The sequence below is a fragment of the Haliotis cracherodii genome, unplaced genomic scaffold (assembly GCF_022045235.1).
Source record: "Haliotis cracherodii isolate W230 unplaced genomic scaffold, xgHalCrac1.p SCAF_10, whole genome shotgun sequence".
Lineage (NCBI taxonomy): Eukaryota > Metazoa > Mollusca > Gastropoda > Lepetellida > Haliotidae > Haliotis > Haliotis cracherodii.
Window position 1 is genome coordinate 18,361,859 of NW_027266265.1, and position 20,381 is coordinate 18,382,239.

Below are 20,381 nucleotides of genomic sequence, written 5' to 3' on the forward strand. Positions count from 1 at the left end.
CTTAAATATGTCAATGCAGCTGATAAATGATCAGCAAAACAGTAATGCAGTCCAATAACCCCCAATCAGGCGACGTCATAACTTAAAAAATGACAGAGTCAACCATCAGTCAGCTCTGAACCCTTTCGGTGTTCTGTTGAATCATATTTCAGTATAAATTCGTATACAATGGCCATTATTATACCTATTATATTATGTCTGAATGATGAGATCTGATTGGGCCACGTGATCGTGATAAACTACTGTGTAACCCGCCTTGGAGGAGACTACATTTCTCAGGGGAGACATCTCTAAACCTTACATCTCTTATACCTCGCCACGAGCAAATCAGGCTGCACGTGGATTTCTGAAAGGTAGAATAAATCCCTTACACACTCCTTCAAAGTAAAAAGCCGCACGCTTTTTTCCGAGTCAATGGAAGTCGCTTGACATAGCAAGCTAACCTCAGCTCAATCGAATTGCTGTTTTCTATCAAGTTTGAATTTGTTTGAATTCTTTTACAATGTCATATTAGAAGATGTCGGTAAGATAAATCTGTCGTAGCAGGATCACTCGGGGTTGTATGTGTCCCTCGTTAGGTTGGATGCCACTCACTCCGACTCGTGGTATAACACCTAACGCGAACACATAAACCTCCGTGTACCCCTTGTGATCCTGCTACAACTGAATTCATAATAGATTAATAATGATAATGACATCAAAAACCCAACAACCTGTACTGATATGACAGTAGGTATGGTATATGGGCATTACCTCATAGATCACAGAAACAGACATTATTTCAGGATCCATTCAAGACAAGTTCGTATTGTTAGCAAAAGGTCCTATTTAAACAAAATCCAAAAACCCACTAATGTTTGAAAACGCAAAACAAGGCGACGTGATGTGTTCGTCCTGGCAATACAGGAACCAAGCATCTGTGTCTCATACAACATACTAAAGGAACAATGGTGAAACATTTTGACATGTATTTGTCATATTTGTTTTTTTAACAAAGTGAGGGAAACATTCCCATGAAGCCCTGGAGCGGATTGGAAGAATTGGCAGATGAACAACACTATTCATGCAGGCAGTGAGGTAAAATAGTTTTGTATTGCTTAAAGTGGGCGACAAACAGCCTACGGTATTACTGCATTCCTGAGTTCATCCACCATCAATTACAGCAGCACATGTACTTCATCCAGAGAGTGATTAGTTCAAGTGTAGGCTTGCTGGATATGTAACAGGTGGTTGTCTCGGGTGTGAAGCAGTGAATGAGTGAGTAAGTGGTTGTGACAGGTATAAAAATTTAATTAAGTTGCTGTACCAAGTGGTAATTAAACAGGTGGGAGAACGTGGACTTTGTAGACCATAAACGCAAAGAAATCGTAAACGAAAAACTAAACCTTAACGTTCGAATGTACTATCATTCACCTTCCTAAATGTATATGGATGTGTTCAAAAGAAGGATTACAAGATTTATTTGACCGTCTTGCATAACCTATTAGTAACATTAAACAAATATTCTATCTTTCACAAAACAATATCATTCGATTTGCAAGGAACGAAAAACACTATGTTCTCTTCGAGAAAAATATGACAGGCAAATAAATTAAAATCAAAAATGAAATTACACTCACGCATTGCAGATTAGCGCCATTAGAACGTCTGTTTGGAATCAGCACGGCAAACCAAAGGTGTCGGGCAACTTCAGAACCGATGGACCGACCATCTTTACCGCGGTGAACATGCAGAGCAAAGAGCGGATCTCACCAGACTGCCCAGCAGGCTGTACTAGCCATTCTCAAATTTCCATTACCCACAGCGAAATAACCCAATTCTTAAAAGCCACGGAACAGTTGTTTATTTTTTATTCTTACTTCCCACAGAGATGTAATTTCTTAGGTTAGAAATCCTGATGCGAGGGACGTAACACAAACGTTGCCGCTTCTCAGAAGATACACCGATGACCGAAATACAAGCAAGCATAGACATAGTTGGGGATCGAGTTACTGATAATTTAAACCTAATACTTAAACATTTTTCTTATCTCGTGTAATTGTGCTAAATCGGACACTCGCTTTCTTCCCTCCAAGTCACGTTTGATCCCTCACACAGTGATGTGCATAAATTAGTTTAAAATGGTATTGATTTGCTAACTCTAAATATGACAGGAGTTTGTTTAAAGTTGAACGGAATCGTCGTGTCTAGAATTCTCAAAATCGTTTTTCACAAAGTCCTACTTCCTCAAAACGTGTTTTACAATTAAAGAGGTTATTTAGTGACGTGTTTTTCGAGTTCCGGTGTTCGACATACATATAAAACAACGCGGACGGACACGATCGTTGTGGTGGCAAAGTTGACGAAGACTCTTGTGGTAGAGACCTTAGCGAAACATAGACAACAGTCAACGCCAAGATCTTTCTCACACTGACGTTCGTGACAAAATTGTTAAGGATTCTTTCAAAGTAGAGATGATAAAAATCACTGCCCTACATATTGGAGCGACTGTACATGTCTAGCAAGTAATGCTATTTATTGATTTGTTGATTTTCCCAAAGATATGTTTACAATAAAAGCCACAGTTTGCTTATGAAAAGGGTACATACTCATGATAGTAGAATTTCAAATGTACATTTCTAAAATCTATACTTGTATATTAAATCAAAAATATTTTGGCTAAATACAAATAATAATAGATTTAAAAACAATAGATTATGAAGATATATATAAACTTTGGGATGAAAATTATTAATCATACGAAGTAAGATTAAATAGGATTTTTTCGAGGCTGCTTATACTAACATGAGAATGGTTTTACGCCGCTTTTTGCAATATTCAAGTAATATCACGGCGGGGGTCACCAGAAACTGGCTTCACACATTGTACCCATATTGGGTGAAGTCCGAACGCGTTAACCACTGGGCCCTTCATAGTTAGGCTCAGAACCTCTCAGACACAACTCATTGAGAGAAAATAATCACCTAACATATCCTGCATAATCCTGCCTGAACAAAGAACCAATGCTATAATCAGTGCAACTGTTTATCTACGGTTTCAGCTGACAGGACACCTGATGAACGCCACATCTCCCATCAATCAGCTAGCTCCCTTTCACTAGCATTGGAACATGGAATTATTTTCCGAAGACACTTTCAATTGATGGATTTATAAGAAATGTCTTTTAATAATATTTTACCAACCTGTTAAAAAGCCCCTATCTCACATACACGATTTAAGAAATTGCGAACACGATTTAAGAAAAGTTGAAAAATCGTGTTGATTCCTGCTCGACCTTGTGGTTTATGCAAATTTCTTAACCAAACACGACCCTCATACGACCAAAAACGACCCTCATAGGACCTTCATACGACGGAACACGAATCATTACGATGTCCATACGACTACAAAGATAAACGCGATCTCCATACGACATATTTTTGTTTATTTTGGTCACGTGAGTCATGTAGTATATAAGCTACATTGCAAAAGCATTCCTGTGTCAGTCTTCACCATGTTCAACAACGAACAAGACCCGCAAGAAGCAGCTTTGGAGGAGGAGGAAGTACTTCTGGTAGCTATTGCTTTGATGGTGAGGGGTAGGAGGCAGCGTAGGCGTCGCAGAGTGAGGAACGGGAAGAGATTCTGGGTTCGACCATGGCTGTTGAGCTTCCGTTTCGGCAGCCTGAGATTTTGCATGGCTGTAGAATGAGCTTTCACTTTCAGGGGGTTTCCCACGTTCTCACTCAGTCACGTGATGGACTCTTCCGGTCGTATGACAAACTTACGGATTTCGTTGTTCAGGGGTATAGGAGTCGTATGAAAGGCGTATAAAAGTCGTGTTGAATCGTGTTAAAACGTATGAAGGTTGTATGAGTTTCTCCTCACGCTCCCCAACACGACTGAACGCGACTGAACACGATCTTCATACGACTGAACACGATCTTCATACGATTGAACACGACTGTCATACGACCTTCATACGACTGAACACGACTTTTCAGCTCGGTTTAAATCGTGTTATAAATTTTTGCAATGCAAAAATTTATAACACGATTTAAGCCGAGCTGCGACGTCCATACGACCGCGCGCGACTGGCCACGACTTAACACGAATGAACACGAATGAGTGCGCGACCTTCATACGTTCTAACGCGATTTAAGTAAAAACGTTAAATCGTGTTCATTCGTGTTCAGATTCGTGAATGTGAGATAGGGGCTTTACAAACAAAGCGAAAATCATTTCGGCGACACTGGCTGTAACTGAAAATCCTTCACTTCATCGTTTATTATTACTGGATCATTTGTTGAAGGTGAGATGGGGTTTAACGTCGCGTTTAAGATTATAGCGACGTGCATGCATGTGTGTGTGTGGCTGCTTGTACTAGTCCGGACTAATGCAGATTTTGTAGTGCTAGCCCACTGAAAAACCATGCCGCAGTTTAACATGAATACCTTGTTTTAGGCCCTTAATGCCGAGTGCCAGACAGGGTAACAACAAGTACCATCTTTAAACGTCTTTTGGTATGACGCGGCCGGGGATCGAACGCCGAACCTTTCGCTCTACGGGCGGACGACCACAGAGGTGGTCATATTTGTTCAAAGGAATGAAGTTACGGGTTATTGGCGAATAATGGGTTAATGTTTGTTGTTTAACGCCGCAGTCAGCAATGTTCCAACTATATGACGGCGGTCTGTAAATCCTAGTAATCGAGTCTGGACCAGACAATCCAGTGATTTACATCAAGATCTACGCAACTGGGACACGAGGACATCTCTTGGACAATGCAAATAATGCAAACATAATGGCTGAAAAAAACTGACAATCATTTCTTAATGTACAATCTTATTCATTATATGTACGAACTGTGAGCGAGCCTCTTACGACAAGCACAGTTGCCTCTTACGACCAGTACAGTTGCCTCTTACGAGAAGCATGGGTTGCTGAAGACATTCTAAACCGGATCTTTTCGGGTGATATCATAGCGATATGTAAATGTTCCATCTACGGGACTACTAATTGAATTCTTTATAAAATTTCAGTTATAAGATACATGGAGGTATGGTGTGGTATTATGAATATATAAATAAAATATGAATAGCGAAAATAATTAATTATAGACCTCGTTCAAACGATGAGGGCTATAACTTTATTTGACTGTAACTCTTATCTTACGCAGTTTTACGATTTTACTGTTCCACAAATTAATTCTCCCCCATATATTTAATGTATCACTTTATATGAATGTGTATGTTGAACAGATTTTATTATTAACAAGTGAATTTACCTTTGTATGTTTTACTTGTCCCTCATTCTATACAACCCTTGTGACGACGCCTGGGACCATTAAATCAAATAGTGTCTTAAAGGGGGCAATTAAGTAGAGGGGAATGTCCGAGTAACTCTACATTCCTTAAAAATAATGGAGTCGAGGCCCCGCAGGGTGAGTTACAGGGACATTCCCCTACTTAAAACACATCTCTACTCACTCTTACACTTTGACAAAACATTCTGAAGAGCCATAAAACATGCAGTGTAAAGATCAGCTCGTGACGGAGCACGTGCAACAGCGGGAAGAACACAATCAACTCTCCATTCCCCCAAAATAATTGAGCGCTCAAACAATAGAATGACGTCAAAGATGTTTCAATTTCGCCAATATTCACGGATATCGATGGAACAGCTGCATAGTCATGCGCAGTGTTTGCGTATCTTCGCAGAAATAACACATTCTACATCGTCCCGGGTAGCTCTACGCAGAAATTTGCTAAAATTCCCGCGGTGTTTCTGCGGAGGTTCCCCGGGTGTTTTGGCGATACAAAGAAAAAAGGTCATGCGTTTTTGTGTACCTAACTTCCCGGTCTCAAACCAGTGTACATGTCTCTGTACCTATCACTATCACCTGTAATCATTCTCCTGTGCCCCGACCACAGTAATTATATCTCTCTGCCTTAACCAAAGTAATCATTTCCATGTGCCCCAACCACGATAATCATTTCCGTGTGCCCCGACCACAGTAATCATTTCCCTGTGCGCCAATCACAGTAATCATTCCCCTGTGCCCCGACCGCAGTAATCATTTCCCTGTGCCCCGACCACAGTAATTATATGTCTCTGCTTTAACCACAGTAATCATTTCCCTGTGCGCCAACCACAGTAATCATTTCCCTGTGCCCCAATCACAGTAATTATATCTCTCTGCTTTAACCACAGTAATCATTTCCCTGTGCCCCAACCACAGAAATCTTTTCCATGTGCCCCGACCACAGTAATCATTTCCCTGTGCCCCGACAACACTAATCATTTCCCTTTGCCCCGACCACAGTAATCATTTCCCTGTGCCCCGACCACAGTAATCATTTCCATGTGCCCCGACAACACTAATCATTTCCCTGTGCCCCAACCACAGTAATTATTTCCATGTGCCCCGATCACAGTAATCATTTCCATGTGCCCCGACCACATTTATTATTTCCCTGTGCCCCGACCACAGTAATCATTTCCCTGTGTCCCGGCCACAGTAATAATTTCACTGTGCCCCAAACACAGTAATCATTTCCCTGTGCCCCGACCACTGTAATCATTTCCATGTGCCCCGACCACAGTAATCACTTCCCTGTGCCCCAACACAGTTATCATTTCTCTGTTCCCCAACCACAGTAATCATTTCCCTGTGCCCCGACCACAGTAATCATTTCCCTGTGTCCCGACCACTGTAATCATTTCCCTGTGTCCCGACCACAGTAATCATTTCCCTGTACCCGACCACAGTAATCATTTCCCTGTACCCGACCACAGTAATCATTTCCCTGTGTCCCGACCACTGTAATCATTTCCCTGTGCCCCAACCACAGTAATCATTTCCATGTGCCCAAAACACAGTAATCCTTTCACTGTGCCCCGACCACAGTAATCATTTCCCTGTGACCGACCACAGTAATCATTTCCCTGTTCCCCAAACACAGTAATCATTTCCCTGTACCCGACCACAGTAATCATTTCCCTGTACCCGACCACAGTAATCATTTCCCTGTGTCCCGACCACAGTAATCATTTCCCTGTGTCCCGACCACAGTAATCATTTCCCTGTGTCCCGACCACTGTAATCATTTCCCTGTGTCCCGACCACTGTAATCATTTCCCTGTGCCCCGACAACACTCATCAGTTCTGTGTGCCCAGACCACTGCAGGACGATCTGATCGATAATCAATACATATATTGTCATAAAACGGGTCTTACATGGCGAAATGCATCAAATATTACGTGAGGACCTTGATTAAACATGAAAAGATTTGGAAAATATCTTCTGACAACGAGCAAGACCTGCAATGGACCGAAATCTGCACGACAGTTTACGAACCGGATTTCGATTGGACTATGCATAGACTCGTTAGTCCAGCCAAAATGTAACTCCATAATACCAGCCTAGTTCGGCAAGGGTGGAAACTGGACTTTTAAAGTCAGTTAACTCTCTTGCCTCGGGAAGATGGGGATTCTCATCCCTGGATATTGGTGTGTGAGATTGGCCATGCGTACCAAACAACATTTTCTTTACAAATATAGCATTTATTCAATAAATACTGTTCTCGTGTATCATACATTCATCCCTTGACAAACAGTCCTGTGGCAATGAGATCCAACTAAACATGTACAACATACGAAGGAAGCAGCTCTGAATGAAAGTTGGCGGACCATCCAGGTCCAGACAGGAGAAACAATTAGGATGGCTTTATTTCTGTCTATACTGACACACAACGAAACACATAATCAATTTCTAAATCCTGTGTGTTTGTGGTCAAGTCCATCTTGAAAAGCATCGAATGAGATTCGAACCTGTACAATGACATTGTTGTCTTTGATTATCTCATGACAAAATACACAGAATTTGTGGCCATTTTGCCAAATCTTACTGATGAATATGCATTTTCATAAGTGTTTCAGTATATATCTCTAAATAGTTGTACCCACCCCAAACACATAACACACACAATACAAACACATGGTGAAAATATTCAGTGTTTCACGGTGCCATGCTTATGTTCATGGCAACAATCATACATAAGAATTGATCTGATTGATCCCTCAAATATTACCAGTTTCATCAAACAGAATTCTTTTAGTCCTATCATGGATTGACATATGGATAGACAGATGAATAGGCAGATGGATGGATGGATGGATGGATGGATGGATGAAACTATGTGTGAGGTTACTGGGAGGTGAAAGCCTGCTGGGATAGGCTAAAGCTTCCGATTGGGTTCATCTGTTGAAGTATGCGTCCTGTAGGCCAGTTCCTGCTGCCACCAGTCCACACACCAGGAAGCTTTAACATCCGTGTGCAGAGACTGTTCATATTCTGAATGGCATCACATTATAACACCTGTTGGAGTCCAATGATGTGTGGACACTCCTGCATCAGTTTCTGGTGAGGTCCCGAGATGCAGCCTGAGATGCAACCTACTCCTCATCCTCCTCCGACTTGGACCACACATCAGGCGACATGCACATTGTGATGACAAAGATAGCCAGGAAGACGGCCGTGGCATACATAGCTGTGAACTCGTGGTTCGTCTTGGACTGCAGCACAAATCCAATGTACCTGAAACATGACAGTAGTTGATGTACAGTAAGCCTGAAACATGACAGTAGTTGATGTACAATGTACCTGAAACATGACATTAGTTGATGTACAGTCTGCCTGAAACATGATAATAGTTGATGTACAATGTACCTGAAACATGACAATAGTTGATGTACAATGTACCTGAAACATGACAATAGTTGATGTACAATGTACCTGAAACATGACAGTAGTTGATGTACAATGTACCTGAAACATGATAATAGTTGATGTACAATGTACCTGACACATGACTGTAGTTGATGTACAATGTACCGTACCTGAAACATGACAGTAGTTGATATACAGTGTACCTGAAACATGACGATATATATATATATATACGGTCTAACGTAATCAATTCATTATTCTGTTACTACATACCCCATCTTACAGGTGAGAACTACATCGTTGAGACCATCATTGTTGAAGTCCCCCACAAAGAGCGGTGCTGTCGGGGGTGCTGGGATGGAGTGCTGCGCCAACACGTGGCCCTCCTTCAGGTCCACCACACCGATGCCATTGAACCCCGCCACCGCCAGTGTATCCTGCAAGTGAGGACATCATACAACAACCAAGGACACCACAGGACCTTCAGATGGATTCAACTCATGATGGTCATTCAAACAACACAATTCCTCATGGATAGACAGACACCATGTATTAAATCAAAAATGTTCCTACCTGAATAAGAAGTTGCAGTTTTGGCCATAATACATTAACTCAACACCTGTCAACGACTATAAGTAAAGGTCAATTGAGATAAATTCATAAACGCATGAGTACATGTTGGGGAGGGAAAACGAAATAGGTTTGACACAGATACATCCCACTGTTAATGTTAAAATCAATGTTTATTTGTTATCTTTATTATTTCAGTCATCTATTGTTCATACCAAGGTGTCCATTCTTCTACTTGATGACTTTAATAGAAAAGAAAAAAGAAAACACCTCGGATTTGAGCCACAATTACTACCAGATCCTGGCACTACTGAGAGATACCACTCTGTACAGAAGATATACAACAATATTAAAAGTGTCACATCTGATTTGCAATGGTCTTACCTTCTGTCCGAAGACTTTCACCAACTTAGGCTGAACCCCATCAACGTCTAACATTTAACGTAAAAGTGTCACATCTGATTTGCAATGGTCTTACCTTCTGTCCGAAGACTTTCACCAACTTAGGCTGAACCCCCATCAACGACTAACATTCAACGTAAAAGTGTCACATCTGATTTGCAATGGCCTTACCTTGTGTCCGAAGGCCTCCACCAACATTGGCACCTTGCTCAACAAGAAGGTGTCGAACACTTACCTTGTGTCCGAAGACTTTCACCGACATTGGCACTCTGCTGGGCACAAAGGAATCGAAGAACTCCTTGGTGCTCGCCTGTTGTCTCTTCCTGTCTTTCCTCACCGCAGCAGCCAGTGTCGACCATGTTGCGATGGTTTGTGCCTAGCAGAAGAAATAGTGTTTAGGCCATGTTGCATAATGTGGGATATTGCCTGAGTATTTGTACTGCTGCAAGGACTAATGTCACAAAAAATATATATATACCGTAGGAGGCTTCAGTGGTGATTATGCACAAACAATGGGTACAAAGTGTACCTGTGAACTGTGTGGGTAGAGAGTGTACCTGTGAACTGAGTGGGTAGAGAGTGTACCTGTGAACTGAGAAGGTACAAAGTGTACCTGTGAACTGAGAGGGTACAAAGTGTACCTGTGAACTGAGAGGGTACAAAGTGTACCTGTGAACTGAGAAGGTACAAAGTGAACCTGTGTACTGAGTGGGTAGAGAGTGTACCTGTGAACTGAGTGGGTAGAGAGTGTACCTGTGAACTGAGTGGGTAGAGAGTGTACCTGTGAACTGAGTGGGTAGAGAGTGTACCTGTGAACTGAGTGGGTAGAGAGTGTACCTGTGAACTGAATGGGTAGAGAGTGTACCTGTGAACTGAGTGGGTAGAGAGTGTACCTGTGAACTGAGTGGGTAGAGAGTGTACCTGTGAACTGAGTGGGTAGAGAGTGTACCTGTGAACTGAGTGGGTAGAGAGTGTACCTGTGAACTGAGTGGGTACAAAGTGTACCTGTGAACTGAGTGGGTAGAGAGTGTACCAGTGAACTGAGTGGGTACAAAGTGTACCTGTGGAAATGAAAGGCCTGAACCTGGTTTAAGTGTGATGAGCCAATATTTGATCCACTTGACTGCATCATCCACCATGCCACAAAATATACAATAAGAATCGAAAAGGAGCTTTCATAGTCAAAGTCATGTGACACAATTATCATAGAACAGCCTAATCTCTAAACAGAACTTTAGATCAAACTAAATCAAGGGTGAAAATGATGGACCAGATATCCGATACAATGCACTGTCTTCCTACCTGCCAGTGAATGTTTCCCTCCACATCAAAGGAAGACACCCTGCCCAAGCTGGTGACTGACACAATGTCAAATCGGGAGTCAAATGACAAGTGACGGCCAAGTAGATGTGAGATTATTCCCTTCTTCTTGGCGACACTTAAAAGATAGACTATATGTTAGAAAAATTCAATCACAGGCCGAAATATATAGAAAACAAATTAACACATAGTATGTAAAATACATAGTGTACATAATTGGGGTTTAATTGATGCATTGATGTACTGAAAATAATCACCCTCCCCTAAAGCTTGAACAGATTTTTCTTTACCCTCACTGAATAGACAAAATGCTAAAGCACTTAATATTTTATTAGAAAATGTCAATGTTTAACAAAAGTGTATTATTTTTTAGGACTCTCCATATATTTTGGTGACCCTTCCCTGATTTGGTGACTGTCCTCCCTGAAAACAATGTTCCAGTGACCTACTTCTGAGTGATGTATGGTGGCAGTTTCTTGTAGAAATCCTCCTCCAGTGCCCACGACCGTGTCCACACCATCCGCTTGGAGATGCAGACAGCCAGCTGGTCCAGCTTCTCTTTGATGGGCTGCTGGCGCCAGATCTCCAGGTAACACACGGTGTGGTCCTTGTACTGTCCCCACGTTATCCGCTCAGGCTCCCAGTCCCCATCCACGTCCATGTAGATGGAAGAGTCGGGCAGGAACTCCATCCTTGTCATCGGGCGACCTTTGCGTACATAGATATGATGTCACTGTCTTGTGTGTATACAAACAGACATGATGTCACAGATTTGTGTGTACACATACAGACATGATGTCACCGTTTTGTGTGAACACATTCAGACATGATGTAACTGCTTTGAGTATACACAAGCAGGCATGATGTCACTGCTTTGTGTGTACACATACAAACATGATGTCGCAGTTTTGTGTGTATACAACCAGACATGATGTCACCGTTTTGTGTGAACACATTCAGACATCATGTCACTGCTTTGTGTATACACAAGCAGGCATGATGTCACTGCTATGTGTGTATACAAACGGACATGATGTAACCGTTTTGTGGGAACACATTCAGACATCATGTCACTGCTTTGTGTATACACAAGCAGGCATGATGTCACTGCTTTGTGTGTATACAAACGGACATGATGTCATCGTTTTGTGGGTACACATACAGACATGATGTCACTGCTTTGTGTGTATGCATACAGACATGATGTCACTGTTTTGTGTGTACACATACAGACATGATGTCACGACTAAGGGATGAAACTACACAGTGAATTGCATCAACTTAAACAACTGAGCTATCCAGGCCCTCTTTTATGTCAATAAAAGATTGTGATCGTGTGTAAGATCATGGCACACAGTCACATTGTGCAGGTGTTACAAAATACTAATCACTTGTATAACCAAATGTATATTTGGGGCATCTATCCAAAAATTCTTGTTTAAAATATTTCTCATTAACTTGATAGTTCAGAAAAAGATGAGAGAAAGAAGGAGACAAATGGTCCATATTGGCAATCACAGTTGATGAAGGTGTTCGTGTGCAGTGGTCTGCACATTGTCATGCCATCAAGTCACTGATTCTGCCCACCCGATCAATTTAGTTGCCTCTTACATCAAGCACTGGTTGCTGAGGATTCAATGTGTGAAGGACAGGACATCCTCTTATCTTTATGGCCTTAGACATGAAGGAAGTGAATATTGTGTTACAAATGGCTGTTATACATTGGACAGTTTGCTGCAAAATAAAGGGTTGATTGTGTGATCCTATCCGTCGTTTTGCAGAGGTATTCTTCAGCTGCCTGTCAATATTGCATCAATGTTGCAGTAGGGAACACAAATCAGGTGCTCAGATTGTGTGGGGAGTCAAAACCAGGTCCTCATCACAATCAGCTAACACTTTCACCACAAGGCTACCAACAGGCCCTTAACCTTACAGTATCAAAAGCCATGCACAGATGTTCCATAAACTTACCCGAGAGCAGATTGAGTACTTCTACTCCAGTGTCCCGATGGATGACGACAGCATTGGGATTGTCGACATGTTCGTCATCACTGTGAGGTCTCAGGCCACCATAGGCATACCCAACAATGTGCTCTGGCTTGAGAGCCGTGGACTCAAAGGGCTCCTCATCCTCAGCCTCATCATCAGTCTCCGGAACCGGAGCCTCTTTCTGAAAGCGAGCCAGTTTGAACTTGGTGTCCGCCAAGCTTGTCCACATATGTGGCTGAAATGGATCAAAAAGTAGATTATTTTAAAGTCTTAAGTCACTGATTGGTGTAGATATGTGAAGGGAAACCATGACAGATTTACATAGTGAAGGGAAACTATGGCAGATTTACACAGTGAAGGGAAACTATGGCAGATTTACACAGTGAAGGGAAACCATGGCAGATTTACATAGTAAAGATTACATATAATCTACCTGTTTTTTTAACCACTCCATTTTTGCAATCACCTTGGTACACACTGAAGGTCTGTTCCACCCTGGAATCCCCATGGGGAGACAAGCATGGTGTATTGAGGACCTGTTCCACCCTGGAATCTCCATGGGGAGACAAGCATGGTGTATTGAGGACCTGTTCCACCCTGGAATCCCCATGGGGAGACAAGCATGGTGTATGGAGGACTTTTCAGCCCCAATGGCAATACCAGCAGCAGACTGGGTGAAGATCAACTTACCAATAGAGATTTGATCTTGTCCTTATAGTACCTCCAGGGCACCTCTCCCTTGTGCAGTCTGTTCTTTCTAAGCCCCAGCTTCCAGTGGTGTTCCCCTCCATCCTCCTGCACAAAACAACATTGCATACCTTCACAATATATAGAACACAACATTGTACACCTTCACACAGTACAGAACACAACATTGTACACCTTCACACCGTACACAACACAACATTGTACACCTTCACACAGTACAGGACACAACATTGCACACCTTCAAACAGTACAAAACACAACATTGTACACCTTCACACAGTACAGGACACAACATTGCACACCTTCACACAGTACAAAACACAACATTGTACACCTTCACACAGTACAGGACACAACATTGCACACCTTCAAACAGTACAAAACACAACATTGTACACCTTCCCAGTGTACAGAACACAAAATGTACACCTTCACACAGTACAGAACACAACATTGTACACCTTCACACCGTACACAACACAACATTGCACACCTTCACACAGTACAGAACACAACATTGCACACCTTCACACCGTACACAACACAACATTGCACACCTTCACACAGTACAGAACACAACATTGTACACCTTCACAATGTACAGAACACAACATTGTACACCTTCACACAGTACAGAACACAACATTGTACACCTTCACAATGTACAGAACACAACATTGTACACCTTCACACAGTACAGAACACAACATTGCACACCTTCACACCGTACACAACACAACATTGCACACCTTCACACAGTACAGAACACAACATTGTACACCTTCACACCGTACACAACACAACATTGCACACCTTCACACAGTACAGAACACAACATTGTACACCTTCACACCGTACACAACACAACATTGCACACCTTCACACAGTACAGAACACAACATTGCACACCTTCACACCGTACACAACACAACATTGCACACCTTCACACAGTACAGAACACAACATTGTACACCTTCACAATGTACAGAACACAACATTGTACACCTTCACACAGTACAGAACACAACATTGTACACCTTCCCAATGTACAGAACACAACATTGTACACCTTCACAATGTACAGAACACAACATTGTACACCTTCACACAGTACAGAACACAACATTGTACACCTTCACAATGTACAGAACACAACATTGCACACCTTCACACAGTACAGAACACAACATTGTACACCTTCCCAGTGTACAGAACACAAAATGTACACCTTCACACAGTACAGAACACAACATTGTACACCTTCACACCGTACACAACACAACATTGCACACCTTCACACAGTACAGAACACAACATTGTACACCTTCATAATGTATAGAACACAACATTGTACACCTTCACACCGTACACAACACAACATCGCACACCTTCACACAGTACACAACACAACATTGTACATCTTCACACAGTACAAAACACAACATTGCACACCTTCACACAGTACACAACACAACATTGCACACCTTCACACAGTACACAACACAACATTGCACACCTTCACACAGTACACAACACAACATTGCACACCTTCACACAGTACACAACACAACATTGCACACCTTCACACAGTACACAACACAACATTGCACACCTTCACACAGTACACAACACAACATTGTACACCTTCATAATGTATTGAACACAACATTGTAAACATTCATAGTGTACAGAACACAACATTGTAATTTATAATGTAAGGCATGTTGTGTTTTGAATCAGTGACCGGTCCTTGAGGCATGTTGTGTTTTGAATCAGTGACTGGTCCCTCAGGCATGTTGTGCATTGAATCAGTGACTGGTCCCTAAGGCATGTTGTGTTTTGAATCAGTGACTGGTCCCTAAGGCATGTTGTGCATTGAATCAGTGACAAGTCCTAAGGCATGTTGTGCTTTGAATCAGTGACAAGTCCCTAAGGCATGTTGTGTTTTGAATCAGTGACTGGTCCCTAAGGCATGTTGTGCTTTGAATCAGTGACAAGTCCCTAAGGCATGTTGTGCTTTGAATCAATGACAAGTCCCTAAGGCATGTTGTGCTTTGAATCAGTGACTGGTCCCTAAGGCATGTTGTGTTTTGAATCAGTGACAAGTCCCTAAGGCATGTTGTGCTTTGAATCAGTGATCGGTCCTTGAGGCATGTTGTGCTTTGAATCAGTGACAAGTCCCTAAGGCATGTTGTGCTTTGAATCAGTGACCGGTCCCTAAGCCATGTTGTGTTTTGAATCAGTGACCGGTCCTTGAGGCATGTTGTGCTTTGAATCAGTGACCGGTCCCTAAGGCATGTTGTGTTATAAGGAAACTTATAAGGAATTTGGAATAACACCTATGACCATATGTCAGTAATCAAACCAAAGTCCAAGGTAGACATGAGATGTGACGTACCTCTGGTCATTCAAAGAAACACTCATGTTCATTTCAGTCCATTATATTCTCATTCTTATTTCGCTAATGAACCTGTAAATGAGTGGTGAAGAGAGGTCCCACTCAATGAATCACTTGAAGAGACTGACATCAAGGGATCTGACAATGCATGTACATGTATGCTGTTCAGTGTCTACAAGTAGATTTTATGGGGGCTTGAATGTGACTGAATCACTAGTGCACACTACATTTTTGAAGAAGACGCAGAAGGAAAATAAGGATGATGAAAAAGGAATTGACACACTTCTCTCTACATGAAGAGACATTTATAACTGGACAATTATACCATGTGCAAAAGTGCAACAAAATAAGTAATAATATCTGTCTTATATCATCCCGTAATACATGTGAACTTACAATAACACCAGCAATCTACAAATACTTATAACATGTCGTACAACAAGTTTACATTTTCTTCAGTTTGTCCCGAAATGACATGAGTGGTCACGAGAGGCAGGCGTAGCTAACACAAATAATTTGTTATTAGAAACAAGGAATAAAGTGCTAGTGAGACAAGCAACATGCACAAGCAGCACCGAACCTGACGTGAAGAGTTAAATGGCCGTGCCTTGATGTCCTGTCGCTGCTCGCCAAAATCTCCTGGTAGATGACTCCATCGCAAAGACCCATTTCTACCACTGACAGCAAATGTTGAGAAATGCCCTCTGTCCAGCGATTCCTCCGTGTGGTTTCGGAAATGAGCCCTGGAGAAGGGTGAGTGAGTGAGTCAGTCAGTAAGTGAGCTTCATTTAATATCACTTTGAACAGTATTTCAGTTAAAAACAACATGTCAGCTTGATGTGGGAGGAACACCCGAAGTGATGCAGGTCTTTGATGTTTATCACTTTGATGAAACCCACGGCCCTGGGTTTGGGAATGAGTATTGGGCTATGTCCAATTAATGCCCAATGATATTGATATTATGAGCCAGTACAGACTGTGGTAAATATATTTGTAGTAAATGTCAGTGGAAACAAATGATTGAAGTGATAGTAAAATGTAGAGTGCTGCCGGCGGCAGTGAGTAGAAATTGGAGTTATCTGCCCCTGTTTGTTTCTGAACGTGACAGGCTTGATTGTTGAAGAGATTTTGGGGTGGGACAGTTCCTAGAACAGCTGGCTGAACCTAGAGTGACAAGTGGTTGATGCAAGGCCTTTTTCTTCCTGACTTGCATCTTATCCACTAGCAAAGTGCAGATTGGATACCTATTCGAAAACACTGAATTCCTGCCAGTTTCCAACATGTCCAACTCTATTCTGGATTCAAGAACAGAGACAACATTGTTTCAAAACATTTATGCTACTTATTGCTGCTACAACTTATTTGACCCATTGCCTTTTTGATTTGTAAACCTAAAATTGTACACTTGACGATAATTTGTTGATTATTCCTAGATCTTGTGTTGTCATCACTGATTTCACAATTTAGTTGTATGTGAACCGATTTCTTGGTTAACTCCAGCATTTCATTTTGGTCCCTTCGTAGCAATATACAGTTCTCTCTCTACTGGTGCTGCTTATGAATTGACTCACTCGTCTTCCTCTGCTTGTAGATGTGTCTTATGCAGCATGCTGCCTCCGATGATAACGAGTCCACCATCGTTCTTCTTGACGGAGTGTGAGGTGACCAGGACATCCATAGCCTTCATGACATATGCTTCCTTCAGTGCCTCGGACGGCATCAGCGATGTCCTCCACACCAACTCCAGCGCTGGGGTGAAGCACAGTACCTGCCAGTCGGTGGTGGCTATCACTATCACCTGCACAACAGGGGATACTTAGCTTTGGTTTTATTTACACAAATTAGTGAGGTCTTTTGCTGTCAATCATTTATTGCTGAATAATACTTACTCTTACAGCAAACAGCTGTAATTAAAGTTAAATATAATATATATGTTTGCTCTAATCTGAATCAATGGTCATAAAATTCATTTGGATATTCAACATTCTATTTGTTACATAATCAATATAGTACATAACAATACATAATCATCATAGTACATATTAATACATAATCATCATAGTACATAACAATACATAATCATCATAACAATACATAATCATATAGTCACTGTAACCATGGTGATAACACAGTCCACCAGTGAATCATGAATACTTTATGACTTCACCAGCTTACTTCCTGTGAAATGAGACCAGTGAAGATCCGGGGTAGAATAGGTCTTCAGCAACCGATGCGTGTCATAAGAGGGGACAAACGGGATCGGGTGATCAGGCTTGCTGACTTGGTTGATGCAAGTGTGTAGATCGATGCTAATGGTTCAGACTCGATTATTTACAGACCGCCGTCATATCGCTGGAATATTGCTGGGTGCAGCGTAAAGTAACAAACAAACAAGTCATACGTGAACATGAATCATGACATAATATTTCAGCTCTTAGTCTTACCTGAGATCTCACCTGCACCATTGACTGATATGGTTCAGTGAAGCCCGTCCTCATGACGACTGGGCGACTCACTATGTCTCCTTTAGCATTCAACAAAGGCAGAGTTACTTTATGCTTCACAATCACATGGGGTAACGTTTCTTCATCCTTGTCCTGCATCTCGGGCATAGCTAAGATTGTCAGTTTCATGTCACTTGTTATGAGCACTATCTCGTTTACACCATCACTTTCAAGGTCAGTGATGACAGGGGGAGGTAATCTATCCTCATCTGTTGGGTAAGCACCGTTAGCAAACTGCTGGCTCTCAACCCGTTTCCTCCACACTGGCTTCAGGTAATAGGTATCTCCAGCTCGAAACAAGTACACGATCACTGCACAGAGTCCCACAAAACACACATGGTTGAGGGAGAGTCTTCGGAACCTTGACTTCACAGATTCCATATCTGTCTCAATCTGTCATGAATCTTCATCTGACTCGCTCCTCACCAGACAGGGTTCATAACTGAACCTCCTAAAACAGAAGAAACACAGGACATTAGACAAGTGTTTTGGACTGAAGTAAGGAGAGGTGAGTGAGTTGGGGTGAGTTAGGGCCCGACACAAGACGTCATGGGCCTGCAGGCAGGTGCTTGTTTTGAACACTGCTTTCAACAGCATATCAACACTCCTTTCATGTATTCACAATATTAGTAATCATTTCCATTAATTATTCATTTTATCAAAATTCAATCATTAAAAATCAGATTGTTGCAGTTTGGTTTTTTGAAATCACTTGAAACTGAAACAAAAAAAACTTGTCCCAATGACAACATAAAATGGGCTTTACGTCATGCATGCACATGTGTGTGGGACCATTTGTACTAGTCAGGACTTATGTGAGGCCTATACCTCATAGCCGCAGTCTAACAGGGACACCCCACTCAGATACATGATACTGACTCAGAGCCGACCCGTTCTTGTATATTCCCCTTAAGCACAAAGCAAGGTAACAACAAGTACCATCTTTTAACATCTTTTAAATACCTTTTTACTTTGAGCATGTTGAGTCTTACGACTCATCATTTGTACATATACACTGTAATTGCTTTCCTCCCCGTGCTTATAGATAACTCTGTTACTTGAATCCCTTTTCACTGGTCAGTATTCCTAATTAGTAGTATTTCTAACATGATTAGCTAGATTGGACTAGCCCATTACAGCAACAGGTAAGCCCGCTTTCCATTTTTAGTAGTGTGTCTTACAGCTGGGATGTGTGACAGATGGGGTAGAACCATCCTGCCTGCTGGAGGAACATAAGTATACAAACAGACCATACTGAAGCTTGGCCTACATCTAGGGTTGTTTATTGGGAGATTTGTTATGTATGGCATTTTAATATGTGTCACCTTATAAATGTGAGCAAATAACACACGCATTTTTCCCTTTAATTTCATGCACACATTTATTAAACTCATGATTTACATTGTATATTCCATATAAGCAACTCACTCACTGGAGCTGTACAAAGGCCTGGAGATGATTTGAAAGTTCAAAGACTTCATACATTTGTTGATTTTTCCGATACATGCTGAGCCTTTGTCCGTAAATAATAGTTAATCAGCCATAAGTAGCTGAATCGGATACCCAGGTGAATGCCTATGTATAAACATTGCAGGTTATCAATATCATTGAAGACACAGAGTTCAAAAGAGCGATTTCTCTGCAAGCAAATTGCCATCTGAGATAACGATATTTCGTCTTATGAGAAAAACACATAACCTTCGAAAGCAATTATTTTAATGTAAAGACGTGCGGCTTATACACACTAAAATCCTTAATCAACAAACCATGTGAGTATTC

The 20,381-nt window shown here is 41.7% G+C and overlaps 2 protein-coding genes across 3 annotated transcripts in view; both read right to left on the reverse strand.

The window, feature by feature from the left end:
- LOC139454159 (sodium-dependent dopamine transporter-like) overlaps positions 1–1,682 on the reverse strand; it is an 85,892-nt gene extending 84,210 nt beyond the window's left edge. Inside the window, exon 1 of the mRNA XM_071235698.1 lies at positions 1,620–1,682. The gene's annotated coding sequence lies outside the window, so the exon portion shown is untranslated. The remainder of the gene's footprint in view (positions 1–1,619) is intronic.
- A 5,866-nt stretch (positions 1,683–7,548) lies between these two features.
- Positions 7,549–19,046, reverse strand: LOC139454162 (uncharacterized). 2 transcript variants are annotated; one of them, XM_071235700.1, is made up of 10 exons: positions 18,543–19,046; positions 17,670–17,896; positions 16,706–16,841; positions 13,683–13,787; positions 12,975–13,227; positions 11,453–11,711; positions 10,986–11,121; positions 9,919–10,059; positions 8,985–9,148; positions 7,549–8,579 (listed from the first exon to the last, which is right to left on the reverse strand). In XM_071235700.1, the coding sequence occupies exons 1-10, from the start codon at positions 18,981–18,983 to the stop codon at positions 8,438–8,440; spliced, it is 2,004 nt and encodes a 667-aa protein (XP_071091801.1). In that variant the 5' UTR covers positions 18,984–19,046; the 3' UTR covers positions 7,549–8,437. The 2 variants fall into 2 exon arrangements, with proteins under 2 accessions (XP_071091801.1, XP_071091800.1); XM_071235699.1 differs by having other exon boundaries at positions 16,679–16,841.
- Positions 19,047–20,381: the final 1,335 nt, after the last annotated feature.

Coding starts and splice junctions, on each gene's coding strand:
- LOC139454162 (XM_071235699.1), bottom strand. CDS start 18,983: ATGGAATCTGTGAAGTCAAGGTTCCGAAGACTCTCCCTCAACCATGTG. Junction 13,228..13,682: donor ACAAGATCAAATCTCTATTG/GTAAGTTGATCT, acceptor GATCCATTTCAG/CCACATATGTGGACAAGCTT. Junction 10,060..10,985: donor AGGGAAACATTCACTGGCAG/GTAGGAAGACAG, acceptor TTCTTCTGCTAG/GCACAAACCATCGCAACATG.